Genomic DNA, 20,352 nt, shown 5'->3' on the forward strand with positions numbered 1-20,352 from the left:
GTTTTATTAGTTTTGAGTGTTTTGATTAGAGTATGTTTAGAAACCAGTTTACATGTGATACTGGAATACAGTGGAAAACCATAATGGAAGTCATCAGAGCAAGTATACAGTATGTTTATCTCAATGTATATTGTCTTTTAAGAGACTTGAACCGGAGGATTGAAGCTGCATGTGTCAAAGTACCAGAACTTGAATAAGCATTGTTTTAATGAGATGACCTTGAATACAGGTTGACTAGTGAAGGGTTCAGTCCGATCCTGCTGTATTGTTTATCTGGCTTTCACTTGTTTTATAAAATGAGTTGTTTTAGTTACAATACCTGGGAGGAAAACGCACTTCCAGGATTAGGAAGCTCCGGGGCAGCTGCTTATTGTCTGCTGTAATCAGTCCATTACATAACAATAAGCATGTTCCCATCTATGAAAGCTTTGCTGGTTTTTATGTTCGGGTGCAGTGTGAAACCTGTGTGTAATTTGAACAGACTGCTCCTGTCATACACTGCCCAAGGGGAATAATCTGTGCTGTGTTTATTTGGCCTGCTTGAGAAAAATGACAATATCATTCCCGTAAGATGTTTAGATTTGTTTTGTTTTTTTGTGTGTTGTTATCGTGTGCATGGAAGGTGAGCACTGATACAGCAATGCTGTTCACTGTGCTTCCCCAGAAAGCATTGCTGATGCACCTCAATAATCCTGATCTGAATAACAAACAACCCCTGTCATTCTGTCCTGGGATGGCCCCAAGCTGAGAGGGACACTGTGTTTGCTGGTTTTGTTATGTTGATTACTGTCAACTGGGGACTGTTAATGAGGGATAACCACCTGTAGGATGGTGACCATTGTTCTCTACAAGCATTCCTTAATTGTGAATAATGCTGAATAAATAATGAACACCATTTCTTGTTACATAAGAACATAAGAACATAAGAAAGTTTACAAACGAGAGGAGGCCATTTGGCCCATCTTGCTCGTTTGGTTGTTAGTAGCTTATTGATCCCAAAATCTCATCAAGCAGCTTCTTGAAGGATCCCAGGGTGTCAGCTTCAACAACATTACTGGGGAGTTGATTCCAGACCCTCACAATTCTCTGTGTAAAAAAGTGCCTCCTGTTTTCTGTTCTGAATGCCCCTTTGTCTAAACTCCATTGGTGACCCCTGGTCCTCATTTCTTTTTTCAGGCTGAAAAAGTCCCTTGGGTTGACACTGTCAATACCTTTTAGAATTTCGAATGCTTGAATTAGGTAGCCACGTAGTCTTCTTTGTTCAAGACTGAAGAGATTCAATTATTTTAGCCTGTCTGCATATGACATGCCTTTTAAGCCCAGAATAATTCTGGTCGCTCTTCTTTGCACTCTTTCTAGAGCAGCAATATCTTTTTTATAGCGAGGTGACCAGAACTGCACACAATATTCAAGATGAGGTCTTACTAGTGCATTGTACAGTTTTAATATTACTTCCCTTGATTTAAATTCAACACTTTTCACAATGTATCTGAGCATCTTGTTAGCCTTTTTTATAGCTTCCCCACATTGTCTAGATGAAGACATTTCTGAGTCAACAAAAACTCCTAGGTCTTTTTCATAGATTCCTTCTCCAATTTCAGTATCTCCCATATGATATTTATAATGTACATTTTTATTTCCTGTGTGCAGTACCTTACACTTTTCTCTATTAAATGTCATTTGCCATGTGTCTGCCCAGTTCTGAATCTTGTCTAGATCATTTTGAATGACCTTTGCTGCTGCAACAGTGTTTGCCACTCCTCCTACTTTTGTGTCGTCTGCAAATTTAACAAGTTTGCTTACTATACCAGAATCTAAATCATTAATGTAGATTAGGAATAGCAGAGGACCTAATACTGATCCCTGTGGTACACCGCTGGTTACCACACTCCATTCTGAGGTTTTTCCTCTAATCAGTACTTTCTGTTTTCTACATGTTAACCACTCCCTAATCCATGTACATGTGTTTCCTTGAATCCCAACTGCGTTCAGTTTGAGAATTAATCTTTTGTGCGGGACTTTGTCAAAAGCTTTCTGGAAATCTAAATAAACCATGTCATATGCTTTGCAATTATCCATTATCGATGTTGCATCGTCAAAAAAATCAAGCAAGTTAGTTAGACACGATCTCCCTTTCCTAAAACCATGTTGACTGTCTCCCAGGACCCTGTTACCATATAGGTAATTTTCCATTTTGGATCTTATTATAGTTTCCATAAGTTTGCATATAATAGAAGTCAGGCTTACTGGTCTGTAGTTACCTGGTTCAGTTTCCCTTTTTGTGGATCGGTATTACGTTTGCAATTTTCCAGTCTGTCGGTACCACCCCTGTGTCAAGAGACTGCTGCATGATCTTGGTTAGCGGTTTGTAAATTACTTCTTTCATTTCTTTGAGTACTACTGGGAGGATCTCATCCAGCCCAGGGGATTTGTTTATTTTAAGAGCTCCTAGTCCCTTTAACACTTCTGCCTCAGTTATGCTAAAGTTATTTAAAACTGGATAGGAACTGGATGACATGTGGGGCATGTTGTCAGTATCTTCCTTTGTAAAAACTTGTGAAAAGTAATCATTTAATATATTTGCTATTTTTTTTTCTTCATCTACGATTTTGCCATTTGTATCTCTTAAACATTTAATCTCCTCTTTGAATGTTCGCTTGCTGTTGTAATATTGGAAAAACATTTTGGAATTGGTTTTAGCTCCTCTGTATTCCCATGTACAGGGCTACATGGGAGAAGAGAAGACCTACATTGCGACTCAGGGCCCCATGATTAACACGGTGAATGATTTCTGGCAGATGGTCTGGCAAGAGGACTCGCCAGTCATCGTCATGATCACAAAGCTGAAAGAGAAGAACGAGGTGAGTTTTGAGAGGAGCTTTGGGTAGCCTTCATAACCCTTTCCCCATGATGAAATGCTCCTGTTTGCATACAGGGTATTTCGTTCCAAAGGTGCCTCATCCTGGGATTAGGGTTGCTTCTGTGCTTACGTATCCTCCAGTTATATTGGGACTATAGAGGGGGGTGATCTAGTATTTCTCAATACATGATGGGTGCTATGTTGACGCCCATGGTATTGAGTTTACATTGAGAATAGTCTAGCAGTTTGGTTTTCAAACCAGACGGTTTAGGGTGTTGCAATGGGTAAAGGCCTGGGATACAATGCTGTGAAGAAAGGTTGTCTGGAAGATGCTCTTCTACTGACTTTCAAACTAAACTAAATAAATAAGCAAAACCACACACACACAGCAGTCATGAAGCCTTAAAGAAAGCGCTATTGTTGCATTGTTCCGTTGGCTCAAGTAGAGGTAAGTAGATTCCCAAAAGTATTGAAGAGTTTTAAAATAGACCATTATGAAATAAACTGGGAGGTTTGCGTTCCGCCGGCCCTGACTGTGTCTCCCACCCAGCCAGACTGGCAGGTCCGGAGTTGGGACGTTATCAAGAAAAACACCCAAGGGGCTGTGGGAGCTTTTGGACTCCGGCACTGCCCCCTTTATCTGGGTCTGTCAGAAGCAGGGTTGCAGTGCATCTCTGGATTAGCAGTTGACGTCTTTCTAACAAGTAAACAATGAAAATTAGATTTGCTAGGGAGGAGCCTGGGCCGCTGGGGCCTTTGATTGTACTGGCTGATAACACTGATTCATTACACTGCTGTCCCAAACATTTAAAGATGCATCAAAGACACCTTTAGATGTTTTTCTTTCCTTTCGCTTGCTGAGGCTCACACATAGCTGACCAGTCTGTTTCAGAGAGGTGAGTTAAGGGGGTGCTTAGAACTTTAAAACATAAACCGGTGACTTTTGACAGTGCGTTAGTTGTTTAAAATGAACAGTGTTAGTTTGCTTGGGTTGTATTTTTAGCCTCCTGCTCACAGCACCTTGGAAGAATGTTAGTAAAGTGGTTGTGCTTTCTTCTTTTTTCTGTTTGTAGAAATGCGTACTCTACTGGCCAGAAAGAAGAGGCATATATGGGAAGGTGGAGGTCCTTATAAACAGTGTCCGTGAATGTGACCACTACACCATTCGCAGCCTGACCTTAAAGGTAACTGCTGTGGAAAGCTGTGATGCTCTTCAAATGGCCTTTTACACCCTACATCAGTTGTACAAAATTAAGGCAGTAGAAGAAACAAAAATATTGAGGCTAAAGTATATTTACACAAATGTTTAGCCTTGTAATGGGAGTTTTTGGTGGTGATTTTAGGAGCTGGGTAAGTTTAACTGGCTCTCACTGAAGAAGCCGAGTGTTACGGCAACAGTTGTTTCAGATGAACACTTATTGTGGATTTTTTTATTTTTACTTTGCTGTAATGACCTGTAAAAGAGTAGCACTGCACTGTTCTATCCTGTCACTGTTAACATTGTTATTTTGACTTTTTTTGTTTACCACAATATAAATTCATATAGAGCAACTATTTTACTTTACAGTTCAGCTTTACTTTCTACACCAGACATTGCTGTATCTACGATGGATTAGGGAATATCTGAAAAGAAACTGAACATCTTATTACTTTAGTATTTTCTGTCAGGATCAGTCAGTCTCCCTCAATCATTGTATTCATTTCAACAGCAGGGAGGCCAGTGTTGCAGTGTGAAACACTACTGGTACACGTCCTGGCCTGACCACAAGACCCCCGACAGCGCTCAGCCCCTCCTGCAGCTCATCACAGAGGTGGAGGAGGACAGGAAAGCATCAGCCGGCAGGGGTCCTGTCATTGTGCATTGCAGGTAGGCATGACTGAGAACCGTACAAGGAGGAGGAGGAGGAGGAGGAGGAGGAAGAGAATCAGCAGTTCTGCAGCAAGTTAAGGAAACAGTCTGACTCTCCAAACCTGTGGTGTAGTTTCGTGGTCTGGTTTCATGAAGAAGCAAAAAAATCCCTATGATCCAATACTGAGGATGATAATGATAATAATAATAATAATAATAATAATGCCTGCACATTTATTTAACTATTTCAGTACCAGAAAGTTAAGTAACTTTACAGAAAGATAATCTTAGAATAAGTAATTAAGTTTAATTTTAAGTTAAGTTTATTTTTATTTTTTTATAAGCCAGTGTTAAGTTCAGGCAGTACACAGCAGTTCTCTAGCTGGTGCTGGAGTTGACTAATATAAAGAGATCCTGATCCATGTAGCCTTTATTCCATACATTACACACATAGGTCTACGAAGGCAACTAGACCCAAAGAGCAGCTCCTGAACTCTGTGTCAATATCTGTGTAACTGCAATAAGAAGCACTCAGAATGGTTCCTTGTATATCTTGTTAGTTTTATGCAATCGGTAGATGCTTGTTTTCTGAAGCCCTCTGTTTGTGTTTCCAGTGCTGGGATAGGAAGGACTGGCTGCTTCATTGCCACAACGACCGGCTGTCGTCAGCTGAAGCAGGAAGGGGTGGTGGACGTGCTTTCCATCGCCTGCCAGCTCCGGGTAGACAGGTAGGTCACCACTGTGTTCAAGAGCTGAGCTGATGAGAAAAACAACAGACCAACTGACAGTCAAAGACAATCAGTCTGGGTACAATTTACTTTATAATGCCCTGACGTTAATATAGCAACTACAATGTAGTATAACGACTTTCTCTGAGACACTACTGTATCCGACGGAGCCCTAGAAACAATTAAATCAGATCAGACAAGCTCTACTGCAGTTAGCAAATATTCCCTTTTAGTGGAAATACCCTGCCCCATACAGTAGCTGCAAGGGAACTGTGCTAGGTCCTTCCTAGCACTGCACATGCTTGTGGAGTTCTAGCTCTGTTTGTAGCTGCAGGGGAACAATGCAACGCAGCACATGCTGGTGGAGTTCTAGCTCTCTTTGTAGCTGCAGGGGAACGATACGGGGCAGCACATGCTAGTGGAGTTCTAGCTTTCTTATGGACTGGGGGGCTCTGATGGGTATAGCTCAGCATGCTGGAAAGAAGGCTGGCATCTGCACAATGATGAGGGGAGCAGTGCAAGTCTTACAGCAGTACGAGAGAAGGAGAAACCTTTCTAAGTACAGAACTTCACCTTTTAAAGAACTTGAAACAGCCTGTCTGAACAGATTGGAGGAAACAGAAGGGTGGAGGGGATTTCTGTAGTCACCGTGTCCATCGTTCAGGCAGGATGTGAGAGAGGCAGTTAAGCAGGGGGCAGGAAAGCGTGCTCAGCCTGTGTGTGTGATTTAGTGGTCAGCATCAGGGAGTGGCTACCGCTCGTCCATAAGAAGGTGAAAGGAGCTGAACCCTAGCAGGCTAAGAACTCCCGCAGATACTGTGTGTGCTGACAACTGCACAAATCCAGATTTATTCGAACGTTATGGAATTGTTTGGTAAACTTGACACGGGTGCAATAACAGGATTTGGATATCTAAATATTCAACCTGAACAAAACCTTAGCTCAGATGCACCTCTATTTATTGATATGTATTTGTGTATTTATTTATTTATCTATTTATTTATTTGTTTAATATCATTTATATGGGAAAAGCCCCATGTTTGGTGGTTTATTCATTTTGCATCTGTAGTTGTGCTGCTGCTGAAAAATTGCACCAAACCATCTCAGGATTTTGGAGGCTTTTAACAACACATTTTGAATACATGATTCCCATGACACCAGTGATAAAAAAAGAAGTTCTTTCTTAATTAGTTGGTGTAATGCATTCATTTACTGGGTAGCCAGTTCTATAGCCCCCAATGGATATTTGTCTAAAACGCACACCACAAGGCCATCAAATACTGGAATTGTGCTCAGTGAACTACTTTTTCATGCCAATCACTTGATGTGTAACGACACACTGATGTCACAAAGCGGTATGCATCACGATTTGTAGGTCAAGCTGAGATTCGAATTCCGATATATATTCTGCTCCTGAAGGGGCTACACTGTATGATGTGTAATAAGATCAAATCACCATTAGTAAAGGACTGTTTTGTTAAGACAAACATTAAATCACATTTAGTTACCAACAGTGAACCCTGTGGTGGACTACAAAGTAGCTACTCAGTGATTTTAGTCTTACAATACACATGATATACATCTCCATTACAATACAGTATATCATGAAAAGGAAATATCACGATTTCATCAACACACAGTGAACCAGTACACCCCTAGCGGAGACACCAGAAATAAATACGTGGCCCTTTAATAAAGCCATACCTACAGCGGCTGCTATTCCACTAACCTCCCTCTTTGCTGTATCTGTTGTTTGCAGGGGAGGCATGGTCCAGACAGGAGAGCAGTACGAGTTTATCCACCACACCCTGAGCCTGTATGAAAGCAGACTCTCAGCTGATGCCGGCCAATGAGAAGGCAGGGAGTGGTTTTCCTGACATGTGGTTTAATTGAAGAACAATCTGCAGGTAATCCTATTACTGCTGGCAGAGACTTATCCAAGGAGCACTAGCCTGCAGGGCAAACCCTCTGTGGTGAGCACGCGTGCAGCTATTGAAGGGTAGACAAGCCCAGAGGAAGTGTAACACTATCTGTAAATGAATGTAGTGTCTTTATCACATAAGCTGCTGAACTTGCTTATAAGAATCTTGTATATTCCTGTTTATATTTTGTTGCAGAAATTCAAACCGGAACATGTTCCAATCGCCAAGCCTCTACCAGTAAAATGATAAATTCTATCACGTGTAAAATTCTGTCACGTGTAAAATACTATTGCATTTCTAATGTACATGGAACTGAAAGGTAGTCTAAAAACTGAAGGTAGTTTTTAAAATCTTTTCTTGTTTATATATAAAAAAATATGAAATGTTTGATTTTGACTGATTCTTTGTCTTCTTTGTTGATCTGTATATGCAGAGTTTAGCATTCTCCTGGTAGAAGTTAAGAATTACAAAGACTGTTATATCAATACTTGAGCTGTTCTGATCAGAATAGCCCATGGGATACAGCTGTGGTCCTGGGTTAAGGACAGCATGTTGTCACTTTCTATTTGAATTAAGGAAAAGGCAACAGAGAAACACAGTATCTTGAGTGTTGAGAGGGAATGAAGCCACCAGCAATGATACAAATGTACAGAACAAACAGTAGATAAGTAAACTATTGAAGTTTTAAAGAAAATACTACAGTACCAGAAAAATAAATACATAGAATTAAGTTTCCCCAGTGATCTGCGAGCCCCAGAATTGGTGATGAACAGTGATGAAGATGGGAATCATTTCTGAAAAGACAGTGTGCTGATGAAGTGATACTGAAAAGAAATCAGACTAGCATTGTTATTGGGAGCTGGTGTTTTGCTTTTGGTTTCAGTGCTGCTTTTTAACATGTGGCATGCCAGCTCTTACACATCCAATATTCAGTCATTAAGGGGTAACACTTTACATGGTCTCTAATTACTGTGTATTTATGCATAGTTACAATGTACTTAACGTGTACATCTTTTTGCCCGACATATGTAAGGTACATAATTGTAACAGAAAAGGCTTAGGGTTAGATTAGTTATTGTTAGGTTTAGAGTTAGGGTTAGGGTTAGGGATAGGACTAGGGTTGTGTCATGCAAAACACTGTAGCTATGCATAATAACATTGTAATTATGTATAAATACGCATGTATTTACTAAATAACTACTATGTAAATACACAGTGATTAGAGACACTGTAAAGTGTTTATTTACCAATGAACTGATATGTAAATACAGAGTAATTAGAGACACTGTAAAATGTTTATTTACCAATGAACTGATATGTAAATACAGAGTAATTGGAGACACTGTGTAAAATGTTACCCGTTAAGGTTTAATCCTATTGCACCAGTGCACACAAGTCAACACAAAGGGTCTGGTACAGTGATCCAGACACTGTAAAATCGGGTAACGGATGCAGCCTGCTATAGCGTTTAAGTCCCTGCCTCTGACGTGTGAACAGCTCCACACAAACACGCATGCGGTTTGCAGATTATGGTCCGGAAACATTCTAATAGCTGACCAAAAAAACAAACATACTGCTTTGACGACCTCCACTAATACAAGTCTGTACTAAAAGAAGTCGAGACATTAGTGTTAAAAAAAAAAAAAAAAAAAAAAAAAAAACATTGATCTTTTATTTGGGAACACAAGCCTGTACAGATGATATTTTCCTTGAACATTGGTTTGACTTCCTTCTTTCCATGGTCCATTTTGATCAAAAGCATCTCTTCTTGGCATTTCTAATGGCAACATTTCACGAGATTTGAATTTCTGCCACGGCAAATGTATATGTGAAGAATCATTTGTAAGTGTAATATTTACCCATATTAACTCCTCATGCCTCAGTGGTTTACAATCAGTTTTATGTTCAGACTATGAGGATCTGTGTGTAAATGTTCCCCAGTTCTCTACCTTTTATATACATGTATTGTGAATGATAATGTACATGCAAAAGTGCTATTCATTTTGTGGCTCACATACGTCATGACCACATAAGAGTCTTGCTGCTAAAACTGCAAGTGTTTTAACTTTAGATTTTAAAAAAGGAAAGAAAAAGATTGTTTTGACTATGGAAACTTTTTAAATTACATTCTTTTTGTATATAACATTTTTCTTTTTTTATTTGTGATACAAGTTAAAAGATACATGGCTATTTATAGCTGATCTATGTAGCAGTTACAATGCACAATGCTGATTTTACTCAATGTTTCTCAATATACAATGTTGTCATGTATATTGTTTACTGTTTTTAGAGGTTTTATCTGTGGGCTTGATGGCTAAATATTTATATGTCATATAATGAGCTTTTCCCATATATTATTATCAAAGTGAATGTTGTGATATGTTGACTACCTATAATATATACATATTTATATATACATACATCTATACTATATACATATGGTACATTAAGAGAATACAGGGCAAAATAATACGGGCATCAGTGCTGCTAATGGTTTTATAGGTTCTGCAGGAAACGATTTCAAAATGACGTCTTGTAGAAGGGTTATATTTACATGGATACAGTTCTAAATTCTGCAGTGTAAGATGAGCGGGTATCCTGTACTGTCATTCCTCGCTGTTGAACTTTATATTATATACTATACTGCCAATAAACTTATACTATTTTAAAACGATATGTGTTGAACTTTGTAAAATACAGAGCTTTGCTATAAACGCGTGATGGATGTTCCTCTAACGAACGCTTTACCCGCAGGTATATCCCAATATTTCACAACAGGACTGCTTTTGTTTTAGTTTGTATTATTATCATTATTATTTAAAACCGTTCCCTTTCCAGCTAAAACAAAATCACTAAATAAACGTATGTTTCCTGGTTCATATTTCTCAAAACATGTTGTTCTTGCTTCAGTGATAGACTTGCTTACGAAATGTAATTCAGTCGATTTAGCAGAATCTAAATTACAGTATCTGTCGTCATGAACGTGGTACAGCACAAACATTTAATTAAAGAAAATTGCCCTTTCAAAAAACAACTCGCTGGGCGCCACATTTACAATGGAGTCACGCTGTGATTTGAATGTGTGCTGTGGCCTACCTTCAACTGTCATTTCTATAAAGCAATTTTAAAACAATCTGAATAGATAATAGCTCCATTTTAAAGAGCCACACTAAATGACAATCTCGCCTGAAACTCTAAAAACAATTGAATAGAAGGAAGTGCTCGTCATTGACTTTTCCCCTGAAGGCGCATTTCCTCTCTTTTTTCCTTAACTTGCTCATCTGAATGTAGTGGCAACATGAAACTGCGTTGCGTGTAAAAATGGATGCGTTATTCTTGGTTGGGATATTGACGTTTCTGCCTTTACCTTCTTCGGGTAAGTAGCGCTTCGTTATAATTGTATTTAATTATTTGTGTATGAGCACCCTATTGTTTTCGATCTGAGACTCAGTTCCAAAGAAACTTATCAGGTCTTGATTAGATAGTGTTAGCCAGAACCTAACGGAAATATATCCTGGACTCGCACTGTAGTCAGTAGTTCACATAATGGCAATAAATAGGACCAACAAGGGCAGTGATGTGTTCATTATTTCTTTTAAAGAAAACAAACAATAAACTGTTTATTTTATTTTTTTAAACAGCAGGTATGTTCGTCCCAAAAAAATAGTTTAAATTGAGTGCACAGCCTTTTTACTTTAAGGTAAATGCCTACAGATGTTGGACTTTACTTACTGTACAGTAGTTATTCGGAGTAGCAACTCACATATAAACAAAACAGCCTTCAGGACATTCCTCAATTTTGTTAATGGTTTATTTTAATTCTAGAGTAATAGTTACACCGCCAGTAATCTTAATTAGTGCTGGGCCCCCATTGTAAAGGAAATGCTGAGAGCTGTGTCGGTATTATCCCAGGAAGCAGTGTTCAACGAGACTTTATATCTACACAGGCTCTAGTCTATTTGCATACACGCGTATTAACTTTGCTGCAGTATTCGTTTGATAGTTCAAAACGACATATCAATAAATGATACATTTCGGGTTCACAAGGTTGCCCAATACATTTTTAGTAACATATATTATGTTTGTTTGTTTTTTTGATGCTGTTGTTGTTTTTGTTTTTTTTTTTTTTTTTTTTTTTAATATTATTCATATAAAATGTACATTTGTGTGTATCTGTACATTCACAATTGCCCATAAATACAGCTATGAAATAAGTACAATGTACATTATGAACGGTTTAAAGTTTTTAAATCATTTCATTAATTTCGTTTGTAGAGGGTTTCCTTATTGCTCACGTCCACAAAGGGCTGTGTCTGTTAAACAATATTGTGCTGGTGAAGTTGGGGACGTGCAATGCGACCAGTCCCAGTCAACAGTGGAAGTGGACACAGGAAGACAAGCTTCTCCACGTCCACTCGTCCAGGTGCTTGTGGGCAGACATCTCCAGCTCCCTGCCCAGCCACGCTCGCTTGGCCTCCCTTGGTAACTGTTCTGCCGCACCGAGCTGGAGCTCCTGCGAGGCGGCGGGTCTTCTCGGGGTAGCAGACAGCCCTCTCTACCTGAAGAAACAGGGACCGCGTGTCGTCGTGAAGACCGGAAAGAGGTATTCAAACTGGACCAAGTACGAGGTCGACCCCGGGGGAAAGGTGGTCACGGGCAGTCTGTGTGCAAAGAAAGGTGAGATACTGTGTGTGTGTTGTTGTTTTGGAAAATAGGATGTAATGCAACCTACACTCATCACCACCTCTTGTTTATTGTTTTTTTTTTTTTGTTTTTTTTTTACTTACTCAACACTTAATGGGGTTACCAAAAATGGTTTTCTTTAATTAAAAAATTGTTTAACAAAATAGGTTCAGTTATGAAATAAATACATAATTATGTAAAAACATTTGTAAATGTTTTCGTAAATATTTTTCATTTTATTAAAAAGTAACCATACAGAACGATACATGCACCTGTAAATATATATATATATATATATATATTAATGACAATATAATTTATATATATATATATAATATATATATATAATATATATATATATATATGTGTGTGTGTGTGTGTGTGTGTGTGTGTGTGTGTGTGTGTATATATATATATATGTGTGTGTGTGTGTGTGTGTGTGTGTGTGTGTGTGTATATATATATATATGGCCTAATCTTGGTGTGAAATTGTAGATTTTATCAGTTCACTTCTAAGACAATGGAAAGGGAAAATATGTGGCACAAAATATGCAATTTCAAAAGGTAGGAGTAAAAAACGTGTAAAATCTTATATATGCACTTTGAGATTTATCAAAATGAAAGCAAAGGATATTGCCTTTGATACCCATTTCCCTGCACATTGCGCTTCAGGATTTGACAGACTCAACACACAGGCACAGGAATTTCATAAGCAATTTCTCCTCTTCCTGGCAGATTTGGCAGTACTGGACTGCAAATGATAAGTTCGTGCAACCTTGTCTATGAAGTGGTTACGGCCACACAAACAGATTCAATAATTAACCTTGCTGGGCCTTCCGTCAGCGCAAACTTCTTATGATGCACTCTTCAGAAAGGATGGGCGTTCTAGAGTCCAAGTATGAAGCGTCGAATCATCTAATGGTTTTATCTGTCTAGATGAGTGATTTGTGTTTAACGATGGTTCTTTTACAATGCACGTTCTGGCACGCTATTTTTTTTAGGGCTTGAGATAGAACACCCAGGAACCCTCTGTAAAAAAAAGTTTAGTCATGACAAGTAGTATGTCAATTAACCTAAAAGTGTAACTGAAATTATGGATGTCCCGAGTTGACCACGAGTGGACACGCTGACGTCACATTAAGGATGCTGTTTTTTGGGGTTTTTTTAACGTATTTAGCTTATTTGTGGTGTTTTTGTTCTGTAACAGAAGATGCCACACTGTTTCATTTGTAATCACTCAAGAATCATGACACGCAAAACATTTTTCTCAAATCTTTTCTCTCAATTTGACTTTTCTAAAAGATAGTTATTATGACAAAAGTATGTAAAAGCATATACAAATTATTATTATTATTATTATTATTATTATTATTATTATTATTATTATTTGGAAAGGAACATACACTTATCAATAAACTAATGAGACTTACTAAACCGGTGTCCTTCAGAAGTATAGAAAGAGGTAGGTAGCCTTAGCCAGTATGGAATGGGTCTGATTCTCAATTTGTGCAACATCAACACACCAACTGTAGAAACCTTTTGAAGGATTAGTTAATATGTAGAAAAAAATACTGTAAGGAAAATACCAGCCCATCAACCGTTTTCGGAGAAGATATATCCTGGTAATCCATACAGTATTCTGTTACAACCTAGATAATACAATCAACCCACTATATTAGAAAAAATATCCTCAATACAATCTCGCTAATACTGGCGTATTCAGTTAAAATTAATGGATATTATCTGTTGTAAATACCGGTATAGATAAAACTAGTATACGTTTGTTTTGCTAACTTGTCCTCTAATACCATATTGACAATCGCTGTAAAAAAATCAAACGTAAGATGGGCCTGGGTGACATGCACATGTTTTGATTCATTGTCCCAAGACACAGAGGCCTATAGCAATTCACCCAGCATGGTCATTCTCCTGTGATAGGAGATTCACGGGTTTGGGTTCCTAATGGTAATTGGCAATAGTCTGTTTTTTTTTTTTTGCAAGTTTGAACATTCAAATCACTCACGCAATTCTCCTGCTTGTGTAGAATAAAGAAACATGATATATTGACTTTATTTAGTGTAAACTAACCTGCATACTTAAAGCTATACAGATGGACAGCTGGGTAACTACAGCCACTCAAAGACACCTTACCGATAACCAGGCAGAATAAGCAGAAATCTCGACACAGCAAATATGCCTCTTTTCCTATGAAATATAGTACAAGTAGTTGCCTTGATTACATAGGTTAGCAAAAAATATTTTGGTTTCTGACTACATAATTCAATTCAGTAGTTGCTTTACAAATCATTAATTTTATGTTGAATTGATAGGTTTGAGACTAAAACTGCATTAGACTAGCAATGGATAAAGAAACAAAAACAGTGTTTATGGAGTATAGGTCAAGCTTTGCAGTATTTGCCATTACTAGGTTACTGAAAACACATGGTCATGCTCAACTTAACATGTTTTGCCTGTTTGAACGTGAATGATTCAGTCTATATAACTATGAGGACGTGCTGGGGCAGTGCTGTTGGTCTGCAATATTCTGTAGCATGTATTCTATAGATGTTTTAGACCTCATTCCGATGGTATTTTTGTTATTTCTTACAGGTCCTGTCAAACTAGAAAGTATCACAGCATTTCTCCCAACAACTACAGCTAAAAGTTATATAAGAACTCTAGCAGCCACAAGCACTATTGCAGCTACAAGCACCATTGCAGCTGCAGCTACAACCACGAAAGTCCCAGTCACAAGTACTATTACAACCAAAAGAACAAGAGCAGCCACAAGTACAAGTGCAGCTGCAAGCACTATTGCAGCCACAAGCACTGTTGCAACCACAAGCACTGTTGCAGCTGCAGCTACAACCACGAAAGTCCCAGTCACAAGTGCAACTGCAAATACTACTGCAGCCACAAGAACAATTGCAGTCACAACCACAAGCACTAGTGCAGCCACAAGCACAAAAGCAGACACTAATACTAGTGCAGCTACAAGTTCAAGTTCAGCTTCAAATACTATTGCAGCCACAAGCTCTGATAGAGCGGCAAGCACTGACACAGCTGCAAGTACTAACACAGCTGCAAGCACCAACACAGCTGCAAGCACCGACACAGCTGCAAGCACTGACACAGCTGCAAGCACTGACACAGCTACAAGCACCGACACAGCTACAAGCACTGACACAGCTACAAGCACTATTATAGCTGCAAGCACTGCCACAGCTACAAGCACTGACACAGCTGCAAGCACTATTATAGCTGCAAGCACTGACATAGCTGCAAGCACCAACACAGCTGCAAGCACTGACACAGCTGCAAGCACCGACACAGCTACAAGCACCAACACAGCTACAAGCACCGACACAGCTACAAGCACTGACACAGCTACAAGCACTATTATAGCTGCAAGCACTGCCACAGCTACAAGCACTGACACAGCTGCAAGCACTGACACAGCTGCAAGCACTATTATAGCTGCAAGCACTGACACAGCTGCAAGCACCAACACAGCTGCAAGCACTGACACAGCTGCAAGCACCGACACAGCTACAAGCACCAACACAGCTACAAGCACTGACACAGCTACAAGCACTATTATAGCTGAAAGCACTGACACAGCTGCAAGCACTGTCACAGCTACAAGCACTGACACAGCTGCAAGCACTGACACAGCTACAAGTACCGACACAGCTACAAGCACTGACACAGCTACAAGCACCAACACAGCTACAAGCACTGACACAGCTGCAAGCACCAACACAGCTACAAGCACTGACACAGCTGCAAGCACTAGTATAGCTGCAAGCACCAACACAGCTGCAAGCACCGTCACAGCTGCAAGCATTATTATAGCTGCAAACACTGTCACAGCTGCAAGCACGGACACAGTTGCAAGCACCGTCACAGCTGCAAGCACTGACACAGCTGCAAGCACTGACACAGCTGCAAGCACTATTATATCTGCAAGCACTGACACAGCTGCAAGCACTGACACAGGTACAAGCACGGACACAGTTGCAAGCACTGACACAGCTGCAATCACTGACACAGGTACAAGCACTGACACAGTTGCAAGCACTAATATAGCTGCAAGCACTGACACAGCTGCAAGCACTGTTATAGCTGCAAGCACTGACACAGCTTCAAGCACTATTATATCTGCAAGCACTGACACAACTGCAAGCACCGTCAGAGGTGCAAGCACTGTCACAGGTGCAAGCACTATCATAGCTGCAAGCACTGACACAGCTACAAGCACCGTCACAGCTGCAAGCACTATTATAGCTGCAAGCACCGTCACAGCTGCAAGCACAAACACATCTGCAAGCACTGACACAGCTGCAAGCACTGACACAGCTACAAGCACTATTATAGCTGAAAGCACTGTCACAGGTGCAAGCACAAACACAGCTGCAAGCACTGACACAGCTGCAAGCACTGACACAGTTGCAAGCACTATTATAGCTGCAAGCACTGACACAGCTGCAAGCACTGTTATAGCTGCAAGCACTGACACAGCTTCAAGCACTATTATATCTGCAAGCACTGACACAACTGCAAGCACCGTCAGAGGTGCAAGCACTGTCACAGGTGCAAGCACTATCATAGCTGCAAGCACTGACACAGCTACAAGCACCGTCACAGCTGCAAGCACTATTATAGCTGAAAGCACTGTCACAGGTGCAAGCACAAACACATCTGCAAGCACCGACACAGCTGCAAGCACTGACACAGCTACAAGCACCGTCACAGCTGCAAGCACTATTATAGCTGGAAGCACTGTCACAGCTGCAAGCACTGACACAGCTGCAAGCACTATTATAGCTGGAAGCACTGTCACAGCTGCAAGCACTGTCACAAGTCCAAGCACTGTCACAGCTGTGGCAATGAGCACTAGTACAATTACAAACTCCAGTACAACTACAAGCACAAGTAAAATTATGAAGATCCTGAAATCCCTTTTTGCTTCTAACACTGAAACAGTCGCTCCCAGCACCCCTGAAAACCCCACAGTATTCAGCACTAAAACAGATCCTCTCCATGGGCTGACTTCGACCCAAACTACAGGAGCACCTTTGTCAACTACAGACTACACCTCAGACACCACCTACACAACTGAACAGGTGAGTCCTAACTTGAAGCAATCCTTTACTGTGTTTATTATTATTATTATTATTATTATTATTATTATTATTATTATTATTATTATTATTATTATTATTTTTATTATACTTTCTGTTAAACTGGAGTAAAGATGTTTGTAGGTCAGCACCATTGTGTTTTTCTATTTTCCTTTTTTTATTATTATTGTTATATATTGATGATATACACATATAATTCAATGTAAATGGAATTGGTAGTATACATAGAATCATTCTACATTATTTTACATTATTGACAAGTGTGTATGTATGTACTTAGGTCCGGTAGCGGCAAATGTAACTAGCAGTGTTGTGTGATACACTTCCGTTACAGATTCTGACCCTGTCGGTGAGATGAGATGAGGTTAAAAGGTCTAAAACCACAAAGCCAGAGGAGGCCAGTTCTTCCCTGTAGTGGTTAAGGTGTGCTGGGTCACTGCTTCGTGCCCAGTCCCCCACTTTTTATACAAATGCATGAACGTATTGATGCAACACCAACATATAAGCGCATATTTGATGGGTCTTGTTTTTGGCTTATATCCCTAATATGAACTAGTCTGAGTAATGTCCAATGTTATACCACCTATAATAATCTTCACTATACAAATACATAAAGAACAACGAAGATTATCGTTTTTTAAAATGTTAACTTGTCATATAGCTGTTAAAGCCAGTATAATCACAGAACATTTTCTGTTATGAGAATGTGATTGCAGTCACCAGAACCAGAGCCACGTATAATCTATCCAATACTCACTGAAGGAAAGGCCATGCATATTTGTGGCTTCACGGACGCTGTGAAGCATTGAACCTCGACTACCTAACTTGAAAACTACTGGAAGAAGAAGAAGAAGAAGAAAGTGAAGCTTTACAAATATTTACATTTGTCCTTAATGTGTTTTAAATACATATCACTATACCTGTTTACGCGGTGGTTAGTTTGAGGTGTGCAGCAGCGTCGCTTACATTTTAAAATCACGTTTTGATTTAACTGGAGCACTGTCTGGTCTAAATGATTTCTTCTTTGAAAATGCTTTATTCACAAGTGACGTTTTAGAACGTTTTAAATCAGACCTGAAACTGTCCGCAACTTTTCACAGAGTTGCCAAGTGAAAGCTGCAGTCTCCCACAGTCCTTTTTGTGAATTACAGCGTGATTCCTTGTGTCTGTCCTTCCGTAGTTCATATCGTACTGTGTCAGTGAGTTTGCACTTTCGATGTAAGCTCATTCATGATGGAAGTATTTTCTCAGAACTACTTTATTAAACTAGCTTTTAATTGATGCATATCTTTTTTTTTTTTTTTTTGGTAAATCTGGCCTTTTTTGATTAAAAAAAAGAAATGCAGCCTGTTGCATCGTGTTTATAATACCCCAAATTAAATTAAACGAAAAGCCAAACATGATAGAACAGATTTTTAAAAAATAACAAGTACAATACAGCGGATTTACGGTAGCTTTAAGAAACACATACCCCCAAAAAATGAACAAAAGAAAACAAAGGAACGAGTCCCGGGTGTGAGAGCCAGGAAGGAAGAGGGTGGGTGGTGTGCAAGAAAGTGGGAGTAAGAGGAGAAGCAGGGGGGTAACACAAGGTAAACCTTCGAACAAGTGAAAGTGTGAAGCGCTTTGAGGAAGGTCTGATAGGTAGAGAAAGGGACGCGTTTAAGATTTAAAGTGGACAAATATGAGGGGTTAAAAATAAGATCACACGCAAAAGGATCAAGTGCATGGTTCTTGGAATCTTGTAGAATCGAAGCTTTTCTGAGTATGGAAATTGCATTTCTTGTTTGAAGGCGTTGTCTTGGTGCGCTATACGTGGAGTCCCAGGTCTGGACTAGTAATTTGGAAAGAGCCGAGGAAATTCACTCTTGATTGAGGAAGTACATGGAAGCGGTTCAGTATTCTCAGTGGGTCAGGATGGCAGCGTGGGAACTGCAGGAGGCTGCGAGCTGCACAGTCTCGTCACATCTCCAAACAAATGCCCCCTTGAATGCCACCATTGCCGATTTCCAAGGATCTGAGAAGAATCCCAACGGAATATTGTGGTAAATTCGGCTGCAACGGGGAAATAAAAACTGGATTCGCTACTATGTTGGTCTTTTCGAATACATAGCCTTTTTAGATTTTTTTTAAAAAGATCACATTATTTGTGAATATATGCTATGTTTTTGAGGGATTTTCAGCTATTATTATATATTAGGTTGTTAAGGATTATTTAAAACCACTGCGTTCGCAATGCTGAGATGGGAAGTTGGATTTGTAATACTGCGGATAGCCTCGTGTGTAATTAAGGTAAACTGAGTGCTGTACTGTCGATTTATTTTCTTTTTTTCACCATGTGATACACCTTGGCCTGATATTTACATGTTTTCTTTCTTTTTATAGCATACAGACAAGACAAACTGTTCTCATTTTTTTTAACTGAATGTATACGTGTGTTGACAGATTTAGCACAATTCAGTTTGCTTTGTTCTTGTGAAAGTAAAATAAAACAACAAAACTAACAGCAATCAACCCAGAAGTTTAGTTTAAAGAGTCAACATTAACAACTTGATTTCCTTTTTCACTCAAATAAATAAATACATAAACCAGCGAATTTCATTTTGGTTCAAAAGAACCTCACCAGATCCAAATGCCTTTGTTTAGGTCGAATATACTTTTTTAAAATATCTAGTCTTCCATTGTTTTAAATTATTATTTGTGTGAAGAGTGTTTAGTTTATTTTTGTTTCCGTTTTCAGTATACCACTGCTGATCCTGTGAAATGCACCGTTAATCTGACTGAGACTAGAATCGCCACGGATTCCGTCTTCTTCCAGTGGACGAGTGCTGGAAGATCATGCAATTTCAGTGTCATACACACCTGTAACAATTCCAGAACTGCAAACTGTGCTCGACCCATAGGATACAATGATTCGTATGAATGCGAGGTTAGAAATCTGGAACCTGGAACCGCATATGACCTGGGGATATTGTCTTCGACGGATGGAGAGCTGACAAACATCTCAGTTCAGACAGGTAAGTTATGCATTCATTTATTAAATACCAGTGAATATGGTATTTTGTTGATGTATTATAATAATAATAATAATAATAATAATATATATATATATATATATATATATATATATATATATATATATATATATATATATATATATATATAT

At 39.2% G+C, this 20,352-nt stretch overlaps 2 protein-coding genes across 5 annotated transcripts in view; both read left to right on the forward strand.

Moving 5' to 3' along the window:
* LOC121320066 (receptor-type tyrosine-protein phosphatase R-like) overlaps nucleotides 1–10,023 on the forward strand; it is a 50,841-nt gene extending 40,818 nt beyond the window's left edge. For 2 of the 3 annotated variants that reach the window (XM_041258224.1, XM_041258226.1), the window contains 5 exons: nucleotides 2,724–2,861; nucleotides 3,934–4,044; nucleotides 4,570–4,727; nucleotides 5,324–5,437; nucleotides 7,197–10,023. In XM_041258224.1, the coding sequence (XP_041114158.1) occupies nucleotides 2,724–2,861; nucleotides 3,934–4,044; nucleotides 4,570–4,727; nucleotides 5,324–5,437; nucleotides 7,197–7,290 (615 nt within the window). In that variant the 3' untranslated portion in view covers nucleotides 7,291–10,023. The remainder of the gene's footprint in view (nucleotides 1–2,723; nucleotides 2,862–3,933; nucleotides 4,045–4,569; nucleotides 4,728–5,323; nucleotides 5,438–7,196) is intronic. The other variant, XM_041258225.1, reaches the window with a different exon arrangement.
* A 231-nt stretch (nucleotides 10,024–10,254) lies between these two features.
* The window catches only part of LOC121320065 (receptor-type tyrosine-protein phosphatase beta-like), a 49,011-nt gene continuing 38,913 nt past the window's right edge, over nucleotides 10,255–20,352 (forward strand). Inside the window, exons 1-4 of one of the 2 annotated variants that reach the window (XM_041258221.1) lie at nucleotides 10,255–10,735; nucleotides 11,635–12,036; nucleotides 14,653–17,168; nucleotides 19,927–20,203. In XM_041258221.1, coding sequence (XP_041114155.1) covers nucleotides 10,681–10,735; nucleotides 11,635–12,036; nucleotides 14,653–17,168; nucleotides 19,927–20,203 — 3,250 coding nt within the window. In that variant the 5' untranslated portion in view covers nucleotides 10,255–10,680. Of the gene's footprint in view, nucleotides 10,736–11,634; nucleotides 12,037–14,652; nucleotides 17,169–19,241; nucleotides 19,479–19,926; nucleotides 20,204–20,352 lie in introns of those variants that run through there. The other variant, XM_041258222.1, reaches the window with a different exon arrangement.

This window comes from Polyodon spathula, chromosome 8 (genome assembly GCF_017654505.1).
Source record: "Polyodon spathula isolate WHYD16114869_AA chromosome 8, ASM1765450v1, whole genome shotgun sequence".
NCBI classification, from domain to species: Eukaryota; Metazoa; Chordata; class Actinopteri; order Acipenseriformes; family Polyodontidae; genus Polyodon; species Polyodon spathula.